At 52.5% G+C, this 18,390-nt stretch overlaps 1 protein-coding gene across 3 annotated transcripts; it reads left to right on the top strand.

Moving 5' to 3' along the window:
* The first annotated feature begins 298 nt into the window (after positions 1 to 298).
* ANKRD35 (ankyrin repeat domain 35) lies at positions 299 to 17,615 on the top strand. Of its 3 annotated transcripts, XM_019436550.2 has the most exons (14): positions 299 to 460; positions 5,718 to 5,848; positions 6,650 to 6,738; positions 7,122 to 7,186; positions 7,993 to 8,050; positions 8,239 to 8,309; positions 8,600 to 8,706; positions 9,298 to 9,485; positions 10,097 to 10,134; positions 10,312 to 12,315; positions 14,171 to 14,260; positions 14,542 to 14,607; positions 15,391 to 15,501; positions 16,376 to 17,615. In XM_019436550.2, the coding sequence occupies exons 1-13, from the start codon at positions 422 to 424 to the stop codon at positions 15,451 to 15,453; spliced, it is 3,009 nt and encodes a 1,002-aa protein (XP_019292095.2). In that variant the 5' UTR covers positions 299 to 421; the 3' UTR covers positions 15,454 to 15,501; positions 16,376 to 17,615. The 3 variants fall into 3 exon arrangements, with proteins under 3 accessions (XP_019292095.2, XP_019292096.2, XP_053746338.1); XM_019436551.2 differs by lacking the exon at positions 299 to 460 and having other exon boundaries at positions 5,067 to 5,848; positions 16,020 to 17,615; XM_053890363.1 differs by lacking the exon at positions 299 to 460 and having other exon boundaries at positions 5,068 to 5,848.
* Positions 17,616 to 18,390: the final 775 nt, after the last annotated feature.

The raw sequence follows: 18,390 nt of genomic DNA on the forward strand, positions 1-18,390 counted from the left end.
TGGGGCTGAGGCGGGGCTTGGGGGCGGAGCCGCAGCCTGAAACTGCGGAGGGGTGGGGCTGGGGGCGGAGTTTTAGCCTGAGCTCCGGTGGTACCTTCTGCCATAGAGTGGGTTGGAGCTGGAGGCGGGTTTGCTTTGGGAGGGCGAGGTTTGAGACCATGCCCAAGTCGCAACCAAAGACTGCAGGTTTTATGCTTTTGCAACGTCAGAGTAGGGCAGGGCCAGGGGCGGAGTTTTAAGGCCAGTTCTAGGGTTCTCGTATCTGATTGAGCCCAGCGGGTCCTGGGGCGGGTCCTGGAACGGGTCCCACTCTGCTTTTGACAGCTCTCTCTTGCAGAGCCGCAGCCGAGTCCCGTGGGTTCGGGAACCTGTAGCCCCGTTCTCCGCGCATCCCCGTCCCCCCGTGGCTCTGGCCCTGGCCATGAAGCGCATCTTCTCCTGCTCCAGCTCACAGGTGGCGGTAGGTGCCAAAATGTCCGGGAGGATGGGGCTGGGGTCCAAGCCCTGTGGTGACAGAAGTCCTGAGTCCCATCTTCATGCACCATCGCCTTTTTTCTTTATCGGTCTTTCCAGCTCTTCCACTCCCGCAATGCAGCCCGCCAGCCCTGCCTTCCCCAAGACCCTGGTCCTCTAGCCGCCGACTTGCCTTCCTAACGTCTGCCCTCCCCCAAGTTCCTTTCTCTTGGCCCTTTCTTGTCCTCCTAGCATGTGCACCCCCAACTTCTAAGATATTTCCTGCAGCCCCTGCCCCTCCCTGAAGGCCGTGTCTACTTTTGCTCTCTCACAGTACTGAACACCAAGCATTTGCTCTATCCCCAGTCCCTGCTCAGCCCCAAGTTCCACTCTATGTCCCAAGTTTTGCCCCACAGCCCCATTTTCGGCCCTGATCTGTCCTTCCAACCCTGCCCTCTCATGTGGCTCTATCCTTGCTGTTTCCTCTCGGCCCAACAAACTCCCAGGCCAGTGCCTTCCATTAGCCCTGCTTCAAAATCTTCTCTGTCCCTGCCTCCCATCTCCCCCCCCCCCCCCCAACCCCGGCCTCTTCCACTCCTGCTATCTCATCAACACCAGTGGCTCTCCAACATCGCTCCAGACTTCTTTCCAATTGGTACTCCCACACCAGCAGCCTCCTCCTTGCCCCCTTCGGCTCCCTGCCCCTCTCTGCCCAATGGTTGTCAACCCTAGTTTTCCCCCTTTTGCCCCAACCTCCTTCTGCCTGCTCTCTGTGGGTTAATCTTGCAGTCCCCCAGCCTGGCAGGCACTGGTAGAAGAGACATACTTGTCTGGCAGCTCCCCAAGGAACTGGGTAAGTTGCCTGCAGAATCCACCCTGGCCAGCTCACTGCAGTGTCTGGTTATCAGACTGGTTCTTGGACCAGTCAAGACCTCCTGCCTGCTTCTCCCCAGAATCTTCCTTCATTCAGAACCCTTACTCAGTTGCTTAGGCCTTGTGCTCTCTGCTTCCTGGACTGAGTTGGGGAAAGGTGACCATAGGAGAAGAGGGTATAGTGGATGCTCTCTGAGAGCTCCCAGTAGAAGTCACTCTATCCCCCATGTTCTCCCAGAAAACAACACGAGGCCGATTACACAAGGTGGGGCACAGAGAGGACGTAGCTGCCTCTTCCCTGAAGATCTCTTATAGAGAGACCCCCTATCTGGGGATGGCATTTTCTGTGGAGATTGGGATTGGGGCTCATTTAGAAGTGAAGTAGCCAGCGACCTGTGGGAATATTACTTAGCCTAACCTGACTTAGTGGTGTCCCTCAGGAGCAAACATGAGAACAGCTCAGCTCGCTCTGCAAGGGCAGGCCACAGAAGCCTGGATGTGAGTGAGCTATGAGGCAAGAGTAAGAACTCTGTTGAGGCCTGTCCTTGTCCCACTTGTGATTGCTTCTCCCGTCATCTCCACACATGGATCAGCCAATCAAAATGCATTTACTGGCTGACTAGGATAGGTACCAGAAACTGAAGCTACTCAGATTCTGTCTTAACTGATAATGATTTTCTGATTCACACGGACACTTCCCTAGTCACTGAAAGTCCTCCACATTGCCCTTCCCTTTCCGGTCTGTGCAGTCTGCCTGCTCCTTAGGAATGGGGAAATTATTTCATTTTTCCTGATTCTCCAATCCTTGGTCAGTGTCTCCTTTCCAAGGTGCTGGAGTAAGCAATGGACGGAATGTTGGAATTTGGAAACATCCCTCCCTCACGCCAGCTCTACAGATGTTTGGCTATGAAGAATTTCCACCCATTCTCGACTCTCTTTAGTGTCACAAGCTCATAGGAAGTGAATTGGGTGGATTTAGAGCTATCTAGCTGGAAAGAAAACAGTTGCCTTGGTCAGGATGGATCACAAAAAGCTTAAAAAATAGGCCAGTGTCAGCTGCAAATTGTTTCCTCCTGAAACTTCCTCACCCTTATGATAAATTCCTCCACTCCTTGGGTGGCTAACCACTCTGAACATGTTTGTCAGAGAAACAATGCAACAAGCCTTCCTGGCCACTCCCAAAGCCTGGCTTCCAAGTCTCACCGGAAGATTGCCCCTGCCTGTCTCCACTCCCACCCCCGGGTCCAGGGCCAGATCCCCGCACCCTTAGACTGAGATCAGGAGCAAAGATCAGTGATCATTTTAAAGTTAATCTAAGTTATCCAGAATATAAAGAGCAAAACAAAGACACAAATAAAAACCCGGCTCTTATGGTCTCGTTTTATTTTAGTCTGATTGATAGATGATGCTTTTTGAGGGAGTCTTACCTATTAGCTTTCTCTGCCTATGTAGGAAGTAGACCAAAAAATAGCTTTCAACAGTTGGCACTGAATCAGCTTAGAGGAATGTCAATTGCATTAAAAAAAAATTTTTTTTTTGAGAGTCAGCTCCTGCTTCCTCTAAGGCAGCCTTTCCATTTCCATGCACCTGTCCTACACACGTAGCCAGTCTTTCTCTCTCTCCTGTTGGTGTGTCCCATCTCAGTAGGATGCTTATGGGCACACAGCCAGAGATAAGGTAAGGCCACAATTACTTGTACAAAGGCCCCTAATCTTTGCTACAGAAATACAAAGCTTATCCTTGTTTTTGAGTCTGCTGATTAATGTGGTGATTGCTCCCTTGAGGCTGTGATGGCAACCCAGTGCTTCTTGTCCAAGGAGCTGCGGTGAGCAGTGGACTGGATCTTGGAATATGGAAGCATCCTCTGTCCTTCATCCTAGTTCTACAGAGGTTTGGCCGTGACGAATTTCCACCTCTTCTAAATTCGTCTTAGGGTAACAAGATTATAGGAAACAAACAAGGTGGATTTAGGGGCGCTTGGGTGGCTCAGTTGGGCGTCTGAGTCTTGATCTTGGCTCAGGCCAAGGTCTCACGGTTCGTGGGTTCGAGCACTGGGTCGGGCTCTGCGCTATCAGTGCAGAGCCTGCTTGGGATCCTCTCTCTCTCCCTTTCTCTGCCTCTCTCTGTCCCAGAATAAATAAATAAAACTTTAAAAATATATATATTTAAAAAATCAGGTGGATTTAGAGCTCTCTAGTGGAAAGAAACGTGTCTATGTTGCTAAGACCCACCTTCACCATCTCTACAGCCTGGCTCTTATGCATTGGCTGATATGAGCAAGATCCCTGCCTCCCGTTCCCCTGTATGGAGAATTCTGAACCCAGAATTTCTGGCACATCCAAAATGTGCCCAGCAAGGCTAGGAAGGATGGGGATTGGAACTAGCATTTATTGTGCACCCACTATGTGGCATAGTGCTAGGTGCTTTATAGCACATTATATCACTTGGAAGCTGAGGTTCAGAGAAGTCGTTACATGCCTCAATTCACAAGGACAGAACGTGTTAGAATCAGGATTTTAAGCGGAGGACTTCAGATTGAGATCAGCTGATGGCAGTGTCCTGCGGTGGAGGCGTAATTCTAACTTTCTGCTTTTTCTGGCTGTAACTCGTCCTCAAGGGACATTGGATAACATGTTTCTACATCCCAGAGTCTGTTGGTATATGGAGCAGACACTTTGTTTATTTTGCCCTTGGAGACTTAACCTGTTTGGAGACTCTTCTCTGTGCAGGGAGTAGCGTCTGAGGGTGGGTGGCTTTGCCCCTGAGGCCGCCGTAGACTGCGTACATGGCAATAAGTAAACCCTCTTCCACAGTAGTGCGTGTGGTCCGGTGGTGAGGACCAGCATTGGGCGTCAGGGGGCCTGGGTTGTGATCTCAATTTCACCACTATTTTGTGGTGTGACCCTGGACAGTTATCCAGTGACAGTGTGCTTGAGTTTATTCTGCTGTCAGATCAAATAATTTCAGCCCTGCCTGCTTTCCAGGGATGTTGAGAGGCTAATTGAAACAGCACTTGAAAAAGACTGTATGGAGTCACAAGGGCTGTACTAGCCTGAGATCACTCTTAGGGCGTGGGTGTTTCAAATCTCTCCTGCTTTTGCGACATAGTTTGCCCTGGCTATGTAAATAGTATCCGAAAATGAGTTATTGGGCTGCCATAGACCCTATTTTTTTCCACCTCCTCCCAAAGCCTCTTTCTTGTTGCGATTACACCTCATAAAATGTAATGTATCACCCCCCAACCCCTCCCACTTCCTGTTTGGTTAGAAGAATACATACGCTCGTAGGGTTCTTTACAGGTTACAAAGAGATTTTATATACCTCATATGAGGTTAGCTCATTTAATGCTCACAGCGTGATGAGGTAGTAATTATTTCCCACACGTTATAGATGGGGAAACAGAGGTGTTCCGTCGCTTGTTCTGGGTCCCAGAGGTGAGAAAGTGGCCGAACCAGGCCCCGAACTCGGGCCTGCTGACAAAATGTGCATCCAGGACCCTTTTCACCATAGCCCAGATGTTTGCATCCCTTCCCCTCTCTGGATCCAACCAGGCTGTTCTGTGCTCTCAGCCCTGGGTGTTTCCACACAGCTCTCTCTCCTTCACGCCCTGCCATGCCTCAATTATTGTAATTACCCCACCACCTGCAAAAGTCAAGCGGGAATGATGGAACAATGCATGCAGGTGTGGCTGTTGCCGGGGACAGCTGCTCCCTGCCAGGGTGAAGAGGAGGGAGGGGGACGGGAGCTGCCTCCTCAAGCCTAGCTAGAGACCTATCTTTGCCTTTGGGTGGCTGTGCCATGGAAGGGGACGGAAAGGGCATAGAAATGAGATGGGAAAACAGAAACTCTGCTTCCCCTCCCAGGTTGGGGGCCCAAAGCCGAGGGGTAGAGATGGCATGTATGGCTGGGTAGTTGGACTCCTAGCCGTGGTGTAAAGCTAGGTGCCTTGGCGTCGCAGAAATCTGAGGACAAGAAGCAAAGCAGCGTGGGGAGATGAGCGGTAACGTGAGCCCAACTGAGAGTGGTCGGTGTGGTTCAGTTTGCTCGGGCAAGACCTGGAGAGCCAAAGGGAAAGGCGTCGTGGCTAGGATCGCTCTGAGCTTGTGCACTTGACAGCAATAATCACATATGATGATTTAAAAAAAAAAAAAAAAGACATCTGAAATACTCTGCATCCAGTACTCGAACATGACCATAAACCCAGTAGTCTACAGGGCCGGCAATAACCAGCAGTGGTTTCTCAGTGCAGCACGGAATGATCTAGGCTGAGGGACTTGTGGCATGTTGGAAGGACCTCGGCAATGTCTCTCTTCTGTTGCCTGTCATCCTTCTTTCCTTTTTCCACTCCAACCCCACCCCCTTTGTTCGCACAATTTGTGGCCCTCGACCAGGTGGAGAAATGGAACCGCCGCGACCAGAAGCTGCTGGAGGCAGTGCAGCGGGGGGATGTGGGACGCGTGGCCTCCCTGGCCTCGAGGAAGTCGGCCCGACCCACCAAGCTGAACTCGAGCGGCCAGTCCTCGTGAGTAGCCCCTCCCAAGCACCCTCCCTCCCCTTGATATGTGGTTCCCTTTGAAAGTCCTAAACCCCAAGATCAGGTAGGACCAGGGAGTGCCTACAGCCTCAGAGCCCTTTTTGTCTTAATCGGAAAGCGTATTGGTCAGCGTTTGCTATGGATCGAGTGGTGCACATGGTGAGGGAAGAAGCTATCCTGAGTCCAATCTCACAACCCAGGTTGACAAAACTGGCAAAAAACAAAACAAAAAAACCAGACAGGAAGCCCATGAAACAAACAGAAAACGGTGTATTTCTAACAACAATGTTTATTTATTGCAAGGGTAGGAGGGTGTGTAAGCTTGAGCCATCAGGAACCAAGTGGTAGCCATGAGCATCACATGGCTAGACAGAGTGATTCGGACAGGAGGGACATTATCCCTGTCTCTGCCCAAGTGAGCCTTCAAATGTCCAGTCCGCTGCTCTGCTCTCTGGCTGCCTTGTTCTAGGACAGTCCCAGTCTGTAAAGGGTCATGTGGTCAGAGCAACAGGTGGTTAGCTATGCGCTCTCTGGACACCCCTGCAAAAGTCTAGGTTGCTTGAGACCTGTAGCTCTTATTTCTGTCTTTGCTTCCCAGCCTCCTCTGGCTTTGTGACAGTAAGCCACATAGCCATTTCCTCAGAAAGTCAGGCTCGGGGAACTCCCCTGTCTGTTGTGGGGATTGGCTCTGGGGGTGAAGGAGTACAGCAGGCAGTGCTTACAAAGCCTCCCGCATCCCTCATCTACTGGTCCCTTCATCCTTCTGTCCCTTGGCCTTGATTCTGTCAGGTTTCATCTGGCAGCCTCCAAAGGCCTGACAGAATGTCTGACTATCTTACTGGCAAATGGAGCTGACATCAACAGCAAAAACGAGGATGGTGAGTTAGACCATGCACTGGGCCAAGCTGTTGGCCTCTCCCTTTACAGCAGCAGTGGCGGGGGGGGGGGGGGGGGGGGGGGAACGCCAACTGACAGAAGTTCTAACTGTGGCCCCCACATCTTCCTCACCGGCTCTGGCCAGCATCCTTCCAGGGGCTCCCCTCTCTGCAAACCCTTCTCTGGGTTTACCTCACCCCTACTCCTACCTCTGCCAGGTACCAGGCACTGGGGGAACAGGAATTTCTGGCCCCATGGGGCTGAGAGCTTGCTTCTTTCTCTAATCTCCCCCTGATTATCTGTGCGTCTCTTGCCTTCCCTCCCTGTGAGTCATCGGCTTGCATGGGGCCACCCGCCCTCCATCTCCCCTTCTTTCTCTTTCCAGGAAGCACTGCCCTGCATTTGGCCACCATCTCCTGCCAGCCACAATGTGTCAAAGTCCTGCTGCAGGTAACAGAAATCTTTGATACTACTTGTGGGAAGGGAGGAAGTGGGCCTAGAATCTTCTAACTTTGTCTTATAGTCACAAGCAACATTTGGTCAAATGGACCCCTCTCATCCCCCTCTCATCAGCAAGAGAGCTGATAATCACGTATTCATTAATTCACAAACTTTTATGTAACGCCTACCATGTGCGGACACCATGCTTCATGCTGCCCTTGAGGGCCGGTCATAGAGCTGTGTTCCCAGGGACTGCCTGCCCGTCATTCGCATGCCATTGGCAGAGCCCCTGCGGAGGCCAACTGCTGAGTGGCTGGGCAGGTGGCCGGAGGACAGAGGTGTTCACATCCACCCCAAATTCTACCATCTGTTTTTAAGGAGCTTGCAGGCTAGGAGCACTAAGACAGATATATAGGTGAAACGACATGCAGACGATCTAGAAACTGGTCTCCAAATAGCACAGTTGAACAGGCCACGGGGCAAATGGGTCTTCTGCTTTTGTTCTTCCTGGCCCTTTCCAAGTTCCCCGATTATGATCCTAAAGTCCCAGGCATGGACCCAGGTGTCATTTTCCCTAACGTGCTTCTTTGCCTATAATCTGATTTTTCTTGGGCCTTAGGTGTAGGACCCAGGGCTGAATTTCAAGGCTGCTTATCATCCACAAGGGGTGGATTGGGCTTGCCTAGTAGTTGGCCAGAGCCACGGTCCTCCTTCCCCTCCCCATAGTACTATGGAAGCTGGTGCCCTAAGAGGGGGTATGTGATAAGAGTGGACCCTCCATGCCCCATGCTGCTCTCCTTTGTGGCTGTTTGCAGCATGGTGCCAACGAAGATGCTGTGGATGCAGAAAATCGTAGTCCGCTGCACTGGGCAGGTATGTGCCAGGGGACCGGTGGGAAATGGGGTGGCTGCAGGGACCAGCGGGCGGAAGGGGAGGGAAGACAACATTTGGGGAGCAGGGCAGGCCAGGGCTGACTGCTGAAATGGTTGGCGGCGATGTTGGGTCATAGTCTGACTAGGTGTTTTTCCTGCTTCTTCTTAACCCAACCATCCCTCCCCCAGCCTCCTCTGGCTGTGCCTCAAGTGTTCTCCTGCTGTGTGACCACGAAGCCTTCCTGAACGTCCCAGATAATGTGAGTGTCCGCTGGGCGGTGACCTTCGCAGGGAGGCTGCTACTCTCTCTCCCTCCCTCCCTCTCTCTCTCTCTCTCTCTCTCTCTCTCTCTCTCAGAGCTTGACTGGCTCAGCTCCATGACCGCGGCTGCACACACCTCCTCTTCCTTCTCCCTCTGCTCCTCCTCCTCTTCTTCATGGAGAGGTTAGGCCTTATCTCCTGGAGGACTTCTCACCCTTCAGAAAGGAGTATTCAGACCCTGGAGAGGGCTTTTTTCATGAACTCCCCTCCCTTCCTACAATCTGTGCAGGACGGACGTACACCCCTGATGATCGCATCGCTGGGTGGCCATGCAGCTATCTGCTCACAGCTACTGCAGAGAGGTGCCCAGGTTAATGTCACGGACAAGGATGCCAAGTGAGCCTTCCCCACCCCCCTTCCCAAATCCAGACATTGACCGCTCTAGAAAGGAGGCCCTGGGCAAAATGTGTGTGTGTGTGTGTGTGTGTGTGTGTGTGTGTGTGTGTGTATGTGTGCGCGTGCACGTGTCTGTGTGTCTGTGTTTTGGGGAAGAAGGAAGACTAGTCTCTGTTTTCTTGGGAACCTCCTTCCTTCTGAGCAGTTGCTCAGAAGGCACAGATGACTTCCTGGCACAGATGACTCCGGGAGTGGAATCGATGCTTCTGGATTCATTTGCTTAATTTACTGGTTTTCAAACTATCTTCTAAGCAATGGGATCCTTTTGCCAATAAAGAAGTCACGCAGCACCTCAATATAGAAAGTAGATGAACACAGAGCCCTTCAAATTGGCCCCCGGCTTTCTGATGCTGCACCTCCAAGGAACGGCATTTGAACAGTTCTGGTCTGCTCGAACGCTTTGTCATTGGCTGGCGCTGATCTGTGGTTCTTGCTGCACCGAGTGAGATCTGACTCTGAGCGGAATTTCTGGAACCAGGACTCCTGGATTCCCTGGGGAAGGCCTATGCCCAGATCTGTCCCAACCCACAGGTCGGCTCTGATCCTGGCCTGTGAGAAAGGCAGCGCGGAGGTGGCCGAGCTTCTCCTGAGCCACGGGGCAGACGCAGGGGCGGTGGACAACGAGGGGCACGACGCTCTGCATTATGCTGTACGCTCAGAGGACAGGGAGCTGTGGAGGCTGCTCCGGCAGGCCCTGCTCCGGCAGGGGCGGCAGGGAGGTAAGGCAGGTTCCCTTCCGTAACTTCGAAGTTCTCCCGGATAGCCTTAGAATCCCAGAAGCTTCTTAGAATGCCGTTTGTTCCTGGACAAAGAATCCCTCTATCGTCACTAGCTAGTGGAATGTTGATTTACTTATTGCTGCTACTTGTGAAATGAGCCCAAATTCTCAAAAGCATGGTCACAAAATCCCTTCATGCAGCCTTGTCTCGCTGAAGGCAATTCTGCCTGGTACTATCGCTAGCATTTATGGGTTGTGATCGTAAATCTATTCGTGAGATTTGACGGTCAGTCTCCGTCTCCCCCACTAGGCCGGCCACTGGCTGTTTTGCTCACCAGTGAGGTCCTGGTGCCTATAACCGTGCCTGACACAGTGCCCAATAAATAAGTGAGCAGACAAAATGAATGAGCTGGCGCATCTCTGGGATGGCGAACCAAAGATGCTAGATAGTCAGGGACCCTTTCAATGGGGGTGGCTCCTGGCACCACGAAGACATGTGTGGGAAGGTTATTGCATCGAGGGACTGTTCCTCTCAGAAAAAGTCTGAAGATAAAGTGTGGGCTGGAAAAGGACCTATCTCTGCTCTCATCTCCCCCCTGCTTTTCTGTATAGGTCAGGGGCTTGCTCAACATCCAGATCTTACATCCCAGGTAAGACCCTAAGTGCCTTTTGCCTCTGATCTTCCCCTCCCCATCTCCCTCCTCAGGCTATCTCACTGGGATATCTCCCAGGGAGTGGTCTTCGGGGCATCAAGACAGTCTAAGAGAGGAAAGGCCGTCCGGGGGCTGGGCTAGCTGCCCGACTTCACTATTCCTTTTTCTATGTAGGCCTCCCCATCAGAGTCTCTGGTGGGTTCTACACCCCAGAGCCCGTGGAGAGCGGAGCCCGAGGAAGAGGAGGAGGAAGACCCATGCCCGGATGAGTGGAGGCGGAAGTATGAAGAGGAGCAGAGGAAGGTTTCTCAGTTGGAGCAGGAGCTGGTGCGAAAGATGGAAGAGAGCGAGGCTCGAGCTGCAGCCTGCCTGGGCCTGGAGAACGGGATTCGAGAGCAGGTGCAGGAGCTGGGGCTTCTCCTATCACCACAGCCTGGGACTCCAGGAGGGCAGGGCTCTAGTCTGCGGCCTGGAGGAGATGGCATGGAGCAGGGTTGTCCCTTGGACCTTCTGGCCGAGCGCATTCAAGAACTAAAGAAACAGCAGCAGGCAGCAGCTGCAGCTGCAGCCAAACGGGCGTTAGCTTCTAAGAAGGCGGAGGATTCGGTCTCGGGGGAGGTCCCGTATGAAGCCCATGGAGGGGCCCAACCGGAAGAACAGGGGCCACCCCAGAGCCCCAGGTCTGAGACCATTGGGAAAGCCACAGGACAGCAGCTGACCACCAGCGGTGGACAGGCCCTTGGCCCTGATCACACCGACAAGCCACGTGCTGGCCAGAAAGAGGGGCCCCCGGCCCCAGGGGCTGAACCAGCAGGCACGGCGGCTGCACCAGTGGGCCCCGGAGACGTGAACCAGCTCCTGCTACAACTGAGGGAGGAGGTGGCCGCGGTGTGGCGAGAAAAGGATGCCGCCCGAGGGGCTTTGTCAAGGCCGGTCCTGGAGGGAGCTCTGGGGACACCCCGGGCAGAGGCTGCGGCGGCCGCCTGGGAGAAGATGGAGGCCAGGCTGGAGCAGGTGCTGGTGAGGCTGGACAGGGCCAAGGCGGGATTACCCGTGAGCCCTGAGGCCGCTGCCCGGCCCAGAGAGGGAGCCCTGCACGCGGGCCCAGAGACCACCCCCGAAGAGAATGAAGGGGGGCGGCCAGGGGCTCCTGGGGCTCGCGGAGAGCCTCTAGGGGCCCCCTCAAGGGGACAGGTGCCTGGAGGAGGTCCGGCCAAGGGACGGTTGGAGAAGGAGGTGGCGGCCCTGCGGCTGAGCAACAGTAACCTGCTGGGGCAGCTGGGGCAGCTGGGGCAGGAGAAGCAGCGGCTGCAGGGGGAGCCACAGTCCCTGAGCCAGTGTCTGCAGCGGGATTTCGTCCTCAAGCCGGAGGCACAGGACCAGCTGCGGCAGTTGCGGCGCAGCGTGGGGCTGCTGACAGATGAACTGGCCGCGGAGAAGGAGGCCACCGAGCAGCTGCGGCAGCGCCTGGCCTCCCAGAGCAGTGGCCTCCGCGGGCTGTGGGACGACCTGCCGCCGGACGTGGTGGGCAGGGGCGTCGCGGGGCGCACGGCGGCCGAACCTCTGGAGGAGCTGCGGGCCTGCATCCGCGCCCTGGCCGACGGGCACCGGGAGGCCCAAGCCTCGCTGGCCCGGCTGGAGCAGGAAAACCGGCGGCTGCGCGGGTCCCCTGGCCCCCGCGGGGAGCCACCCGGCACCTTCTCACAGGGCCCAGTCTCCCCCCAGGTGGCCGCTCTGGAGCAGGACCTGGGGAAGCTGGAAGAGGAGCTGCGGGCTGTCCAGGCCACGATGAGTGGGAAGAGCCAGGAGATTGGGACGCTGAAGAAGCTGCTGTACCAGGCCACCGAGGAGGTGGCCGAGCTGCGGGCCCGTGAGGCCGCCAGCCTGCGGCAGCACGAGAAAACGCGGGGCTCGCTGGTGGCCCAGGCCCAGGCTTGGGGCCAGGAGCTGAAGGCCCTCCTGGAGAAGTATAACATGGCGTGCCGGGAGATGGGCCGGCTGCGCGAGGCCGCGGCCGAGGAGCGGCGCCTCAGCGGGGACCTGGCAGCACGGGCCGCGGAGCAGGAGCGCCAGGCCGCCGAGCTGCGCGGCCGCTCCCAGCAGTTTGAGAAGACGGCCGAGGTGCTCAGGGACAAGGTGGAGCATCTCATCGGGGCCTGCCGGGACAAGGAGGCCAAGGTGAGGGGGGCGAAGCAGCCATCGGGGAAGGTGTCCGTGCGGCTCAGGGTTCGCCGACACGCACCTGCCTTGGTTTAGTCAGTTTCATACCGCTGAACCGAACTCCCGTCATCTGCAAGGACCACGCTGTGTTCTCCGGGCTCTCGGGGATTTGGGGTTGAGATTAGAGGTAAGGTTAAGGTATAGATAGAAGAGAGGAGGGGGCTTAGGTATTCGAATGTGGGACTCGGGGTTAGAAGCAGGGCGGCCAGGCCAGAGCTAGCCCAGGCCCTGGACTGCTAAGGTTTATTAGCAAGGTCTCTTCAACAGTGCAGATGCTGTATCAGCTCAGCAAGAGGCCTGAGGTCCGTCGGGGTGGGTTGCTGTGGTTTTGCTGGGGTTCGGAGGAGGTGACTCAGGGGCCGAGGGGTTTAGAAGAGTAGGCTAGCCTGGAACACCTCCCTCTCCCCTTTCCACTTCAGTCCCAACGAGTTCTACCTAAGATTGCCATCAACAGGGAGAGCCCCCATGCAAATTAAAAAGTTTGAAAACCCCCGTGTTAGAAACTGGAGTTTCCCAGCGACTACTCCAACAGTCAGTGTCAAGTCTCCATGTTTCTAGGAGACGTGTTTGAGGAATCCGAAAAAATCAATTTAGAAATGGATGTAGTGATTTTAGAACTGCCTGTGAAATGAATGAGATCAGATGTCTTATTAAAGGTTGTGTGCCTGGTCAAAGGTAGAATGATTTAAAAACATAGGGCGTATATGTTTTTTGGAACGTAGAGTGCATACAAAGAGAAGGACTGTTACGCAGAATAGGAATCAGTGTGGGTGGGGCTAAGTAAAGAAAGGAATTTTGTGTTGGTGTTGAAGGAGAAGATGCATGTAGACAAACGTGCAAAAGAAAATTGTGGGGTCTGGCATCGTCTGGATTTGAATTTCAGCTTCAAAAGTTACTGCCTGATCTTGGGTGAGTTTTCTGAACCTCTAAGTCTCTTATCTAGGCCTCATCTATAATCTCCTCTATGATATGGGGACAATAATAGGGTTTTCATGAGCATTACATTAATAAGATACTGTATTTAAAATACTCAAAACAACTTTTGGTAAATGGTAAGCATTCAGTAAATAAAAGCGAGCTATGTTTAGTGTCCCTACTACCGCCGTTTCTATTACCGCTGGTTACCATTAACCAAGTTTGTGCCTCAGCCTCACAAACCACAAAAACAAAACTCACTTCTATTTCCCTCGGTGGTCAGCAGCCACAAGTAGATCAGGATTCGGTACAGAGTGGAGAGCACCAACAATGAATTCAAAGAGATCTTGGTTCAAATCATTATTTCGTTACCTGTTAGCTGTATGATCTTGACAAATTACTTAGCTTGGTCTCCTTATCTACAAAATGTGAATAGTCACACTTCTCTCAGAGAAGTCTTGCTCTTCTTGGGACAGAAGAAGAGCTGTTTTGGGTATGAATTGAGACAATGTGTGTAAAATTTCCGGCACATATTCTATACCCAATAAAAGAAAGCTGACCTTGACCCTGGGTGGTGTCAGGGTGGGAAGTGACTTGGGCCTCATTGGTTCCCTTTCTTTCCTTCTGGCCTCAGATCAAGGAATTGTTTTATCAACATTTATTTATTTTTTGAGAGTCAGAGAGAGACAAAGCACAAACAGGGGAGGTGCAGAGAGAGGGAGACACACAATTGGAAGCAGGCTCCAGGCTCTGAGGAAGCGGTTAGCACAGAGCCCGATGCGGGGCTCAAATCCATGAACCGTGAGATCATGACCCTAGCCAAAGTCGGTTGCCCAACCGACTGAGCCACCCAGGTGTCCCTTTATAAGTTTTTTTTTTATTAACCTTTATTTATTAGATCAAAGAATTGTTGAAGAAGCTGGAACAGCTTTCAGAGGAGGTCTTGGCAGTGCGGGGAGAAAACGCTCGCCTTGCCCTGCAGCTACAGGTATGTTTTGGCCCTCAGGGAAATGGACACCGCTAGGGAAGAGGGTGGGTGGCCCATGGCAGTGAGGTATGCGTGGGAGAGATTCTGGGAATTGCAGAGGCCTGGCCAGGCGGGGGTCCAGGTTGGGCCACTGATGAGCCGAGAGAGACCATGTGGCACAGCTGACCACTTCATTCTGTTGTTCCTCATGCTGTGGGGAGGGAGGGTGGTGGTGTCATGTCAGGGTGGGTGTGCTGGGGTGTGGGGTGGGTGCATAATCTCTCACCGGTGCTCACTCCCAGGATTCCCAGAAGAACCATGAAGAGATCATCTCCGCCTATAGGAAGCACCTGCTGAATGCCGCTCAGGTGAGCCCGGGAGGGTCTAGGGACAGAGAGTCGGGCAGGAGGCATTGCATTTGGGGTCCCTCCTCCTACCTGCACATACCTGTCATTTGTGTAAAGCTGGACTTTGTTTGTTTGTTTATGTTTATTTATTTATTTTGAGGGGAGGGTGCAGAGAGAGAGAGACAGGGAGAATCCCAAGCAGGCTCCACTGTTCATTGTGGAGCCCGACACAGGACTGGATCTCACGAATACGAGATCGTGACCTGAGCCAGTATCAGGAGTCGGCCGCTTAGCCAACTGAGCCACCCAGGCGCCCCAGAAAGCTGGACTTTAGATGTTCCAGTGCCAGGTCTCCGGATCTCATTAGGTAGATCAAGAGTGGTTGTGCATGGATGTGAGGGGGAGAGGCATTTGCCTTTCCTCGTCAATTCTCTGATCTACTGCAAGGCCTTTTCCTGTCCCTTATGCCCTTTCTCAGTTTCATCCTGAGCCAAATTATCCCTCACCAAGGAGGAGAGGTGGGTGGCTTGCTCCTTGCTTAGGAAGAATAACAACTACAAAGAATCGAACATTTGTTGTGCTCTGCTTTATAATCATAGTTTTTAACCCTCGTAGGAGTCCCGGAAAGTAGATATCATTATCTCCTTGGAAAGACAAGGAAACAGCTGTAGAGAAGTCACATACTATAAAGCAGGGGACATAGTTAGTAAAACAGCATTCAACTAAAGCACAGAATGATTCCTTATCTGTCTCTCCCCATTTTCTGTTATTCATCTCCTTTTCTTTCCTTCCTGTCACTTACAGGGTTACATGGAACAAGATGTGTATAATATTCTGCTGCGAATCCTCAGCATACAGGAAGAGTGAGGCAGTCGGGGCCCTGAGGGGTGTGCGATTTCTCCTGATTTCTCTGTTGTGAGTTGTGGGGTCAAGGGTGATGGGGGAAGCAGCCTGGAGAAAGGACTTGGGAAAGAAAAGAGAGGGAATCGGAGTCTCCTTTTGCCCCATGTGGTGGTGGCTGACATTAGGGAGCCCTGTGGGGTGTAGATCATTTGAAGCAAGGTCAGTTGAGAGGACACAATCTGGGGAATCACTGGGTAGAGGCGGGAGGCAGGGGGCGAGTAGACTGAAGGGGACCAATGTGGGATGGGGACTGAGACTTGTTGAGTAGCTCTCCTAAGGCCCCGGGCTAGAGACGCCAGGGAAAGACAGCCGCGATGGCAGAGTGGCAGGGTGGGACTCTGTGAACCCCAGAATCTCTCCTTCACCTGCACATCATTCATTCAGAGGGTAGTCACCCCAGCTCTTCCTGCTGCCATCGTGCATCTTCTCCGGTCCAGGTAGATGACATCCCTTTTAGCATCTTGGCGTGGGTGGGAGGAGGCTGAGGAGATGGAAATGTGTGCATTTCACTCCTGAATTTCTTCTTTCAGGGAGTAAGAGCATCCCTGGCTTCCAGAGGCTCCATCAGGCTTTGGAGGGTGGGGCCAGGCATGGGGATGGCATGGGTGGGGTTCCACCTGACACTATGGACCCCAGACCTGAGAACCTGAAGCCTGGAGTCGGCATGAGACCAGAGGAGATGCACGGAGGCCAGCTCTATGGAAAATAAAGCAGGAGGCGGTGTGGTGTTGGGTGTCCCTGCTTTCTCTGTTCAAAGGCGAGTGGGGGAAGGAAACTTTTTTTAAAAATCACAAATGGCCCCCAATTATGATCCATAGTAAGAAATACACTACATTGTGGCGCATCTAACCTGAAATAGTATTTACCCTTACTATTTTCTTTCTAGGATATTCTCTGCTGTTATTCTCCACCGAAAAAAATATTGCTCAAAATACATCCATCCGCCCATGGGTCAAGACCCACAGGTTGAAAAATAGCACTCTGTGAAAATGGAGATCGACACTCTTTCTCTTTCTCAAATCTGTCTCTAATCTTTTTTCTCTATCTTGTGATTCCTGCGTCCACTATCTTTTTTTAAGGAGGAGAGACTGAGAGACCTGGAGTTTCTTCAAGAGGTAGAATCTAAAATATTTGATAGTATGTCAAACCGGGCTTCTAGATCTGAGGCACAGGGCTCACATGGTCCGTGTTCTTTGCCCAGGTACCAAGAGGGGTTAAAAGTCTGATTCCTGGGGAAGGGAGGAAGGGATACACAGAGCTGGCTTCTTCCCTCCAGTTCTGTTCTCAGACTGAAAACCGTGGATCTCTCTTGGCCACTTCCCGTGGGTCTCCTCCCCTTCGTGTCCCTCCACCAGCCAGACTGCTAGGTGTGAGAGAGGCAGCAAATTCCTCCCCAATCTGGAACTGCGTTTGGCCCCCTCCTTGGTCCTTCTCCCAGCCTACCCCCTGCTGGGTTAGGCTGGGTGGGAGGCCATGGTTTGGCAGTAAACAGCCTGCCTGGGTTGAGAGGAGAGTGTGGAGGGGCTGCTTCGAAGACAGGGGCCCACAGAGGGGCTGCAGGGCCTGGCTCCAGGGTTTGGGCCAGAAGAGAGCAGAGGGGTGTAGATCACATCCTAGAGAGGATGAGGGTCAGCTTTAGGATTTGTGCAAATGGGCACAGGACTGCTTTTGGACGTGAAGAATGCAGACCGGAGGGGTTGATGGAGAAAGAGAGGGTACAGCTGCCAGAGGAAGAGCATCTGAAAGATTGAGTCATTTCCATTAAGGGGAACAGAACCTCTCTTTTCTTTGAGTTACCAAAGAATCTCAAAGGACTGTTACAATCATTATTTATGGAGTGCAGGGTGGGAAGAATGAAGAAACTGTTGAGAGAGAGGGGTCCAGACAGGGGGAGATGGTTTGGCTAAGTTCAAGTATGAGTCAGGAAGCAGCTTTGGTAATGGGAGCTGATCCCAGGATGGCTGAGTTATGGGAATGGTCAGTGATATGCTAACACAGGATGGAATGTTTCCAGCCCCTGGTCTTCCCAAACGGTGTCCCTCTGTACAACCCTGTAAACTCTTACCCCAACGACCCCAGGCCCTGAAGTTTTCCTTGATTTCAAAAATAAATCTTTCTTTCCCAAAGTAACTCTAGTCCTAAGTTTGTCCCTATCCCTCCTAGGCTGTCTGCTGAATGGGGCTTAGGTAGGGACTTCTTACTCCTCTTTTTGCGTCCCCCTTCTTCAGTCTTCAGATGTAGGGGTATATGGGTGAGAGTAGGTGAAGCTTGGTTGCCACGATAGGGTCAGACTATTTCTTTGAATGCCCTCCGTCTGGAACTTGGTCTGGATTTGTAGTCTCCCTCCTCTGTCTGATAACATTAGTTCATTAAACTGACATTGAACGAGTCTACTACGGGCCAGGCTCAGAATAGAGAGTGAACATCTCAGAAAAGATTCTTGTCCTTACTGAGCTGGCATACAGGATCAAAATCAGGCATCCTGGTTCCTACTTTTCAGTTGTCCTGTAGGGATGCTGGAACTTCCAACCTCAAATTAACTATTTAAAAAAATTTTTTTTAATGTTTATTATTTTGTTTTTGAGAGAGAGAAAGAGAGACAGAGTGTGAGTGGGGGAGGGGCAGACAGAGAGGGAGACACAGATCAGAGGCAGGCTTAACCGACTGAGCCACCCGGGTGTCCCTCAAATTAACTATTAAAGGAGATTCCTTCTTTAGGAAACCATTAGGATTCAAGGTATGGTTGAGTTTCTTTTTTTTCTTTTACATTTTTACAGCTTTAATGAGTTATAATTGACATTCAGTAAACTACACATACTTAAAGTGTACAATTTGATAAGTTTTGACATATGTGCACACCCATAACACCCATCACACAATCAGGATAATGAACATATGACT

This window comes from Panthera pardus, unplaced genomic scaffold (assembly GCF_024362965.1).
Source record: "Panthera pardus isolate Hobbes unplaced genomic scaffold, ASM2436296v1 HiC_scaffold_11, whole genome shotgun sequence".
In the NCBI taxonomy this organism is placed as follows: domain Eukaryota; kingdom Metazoa; phylum Chordata; class Mammalia; order Carnivora; family Felidae; genus Panthera; species Panthera pardus.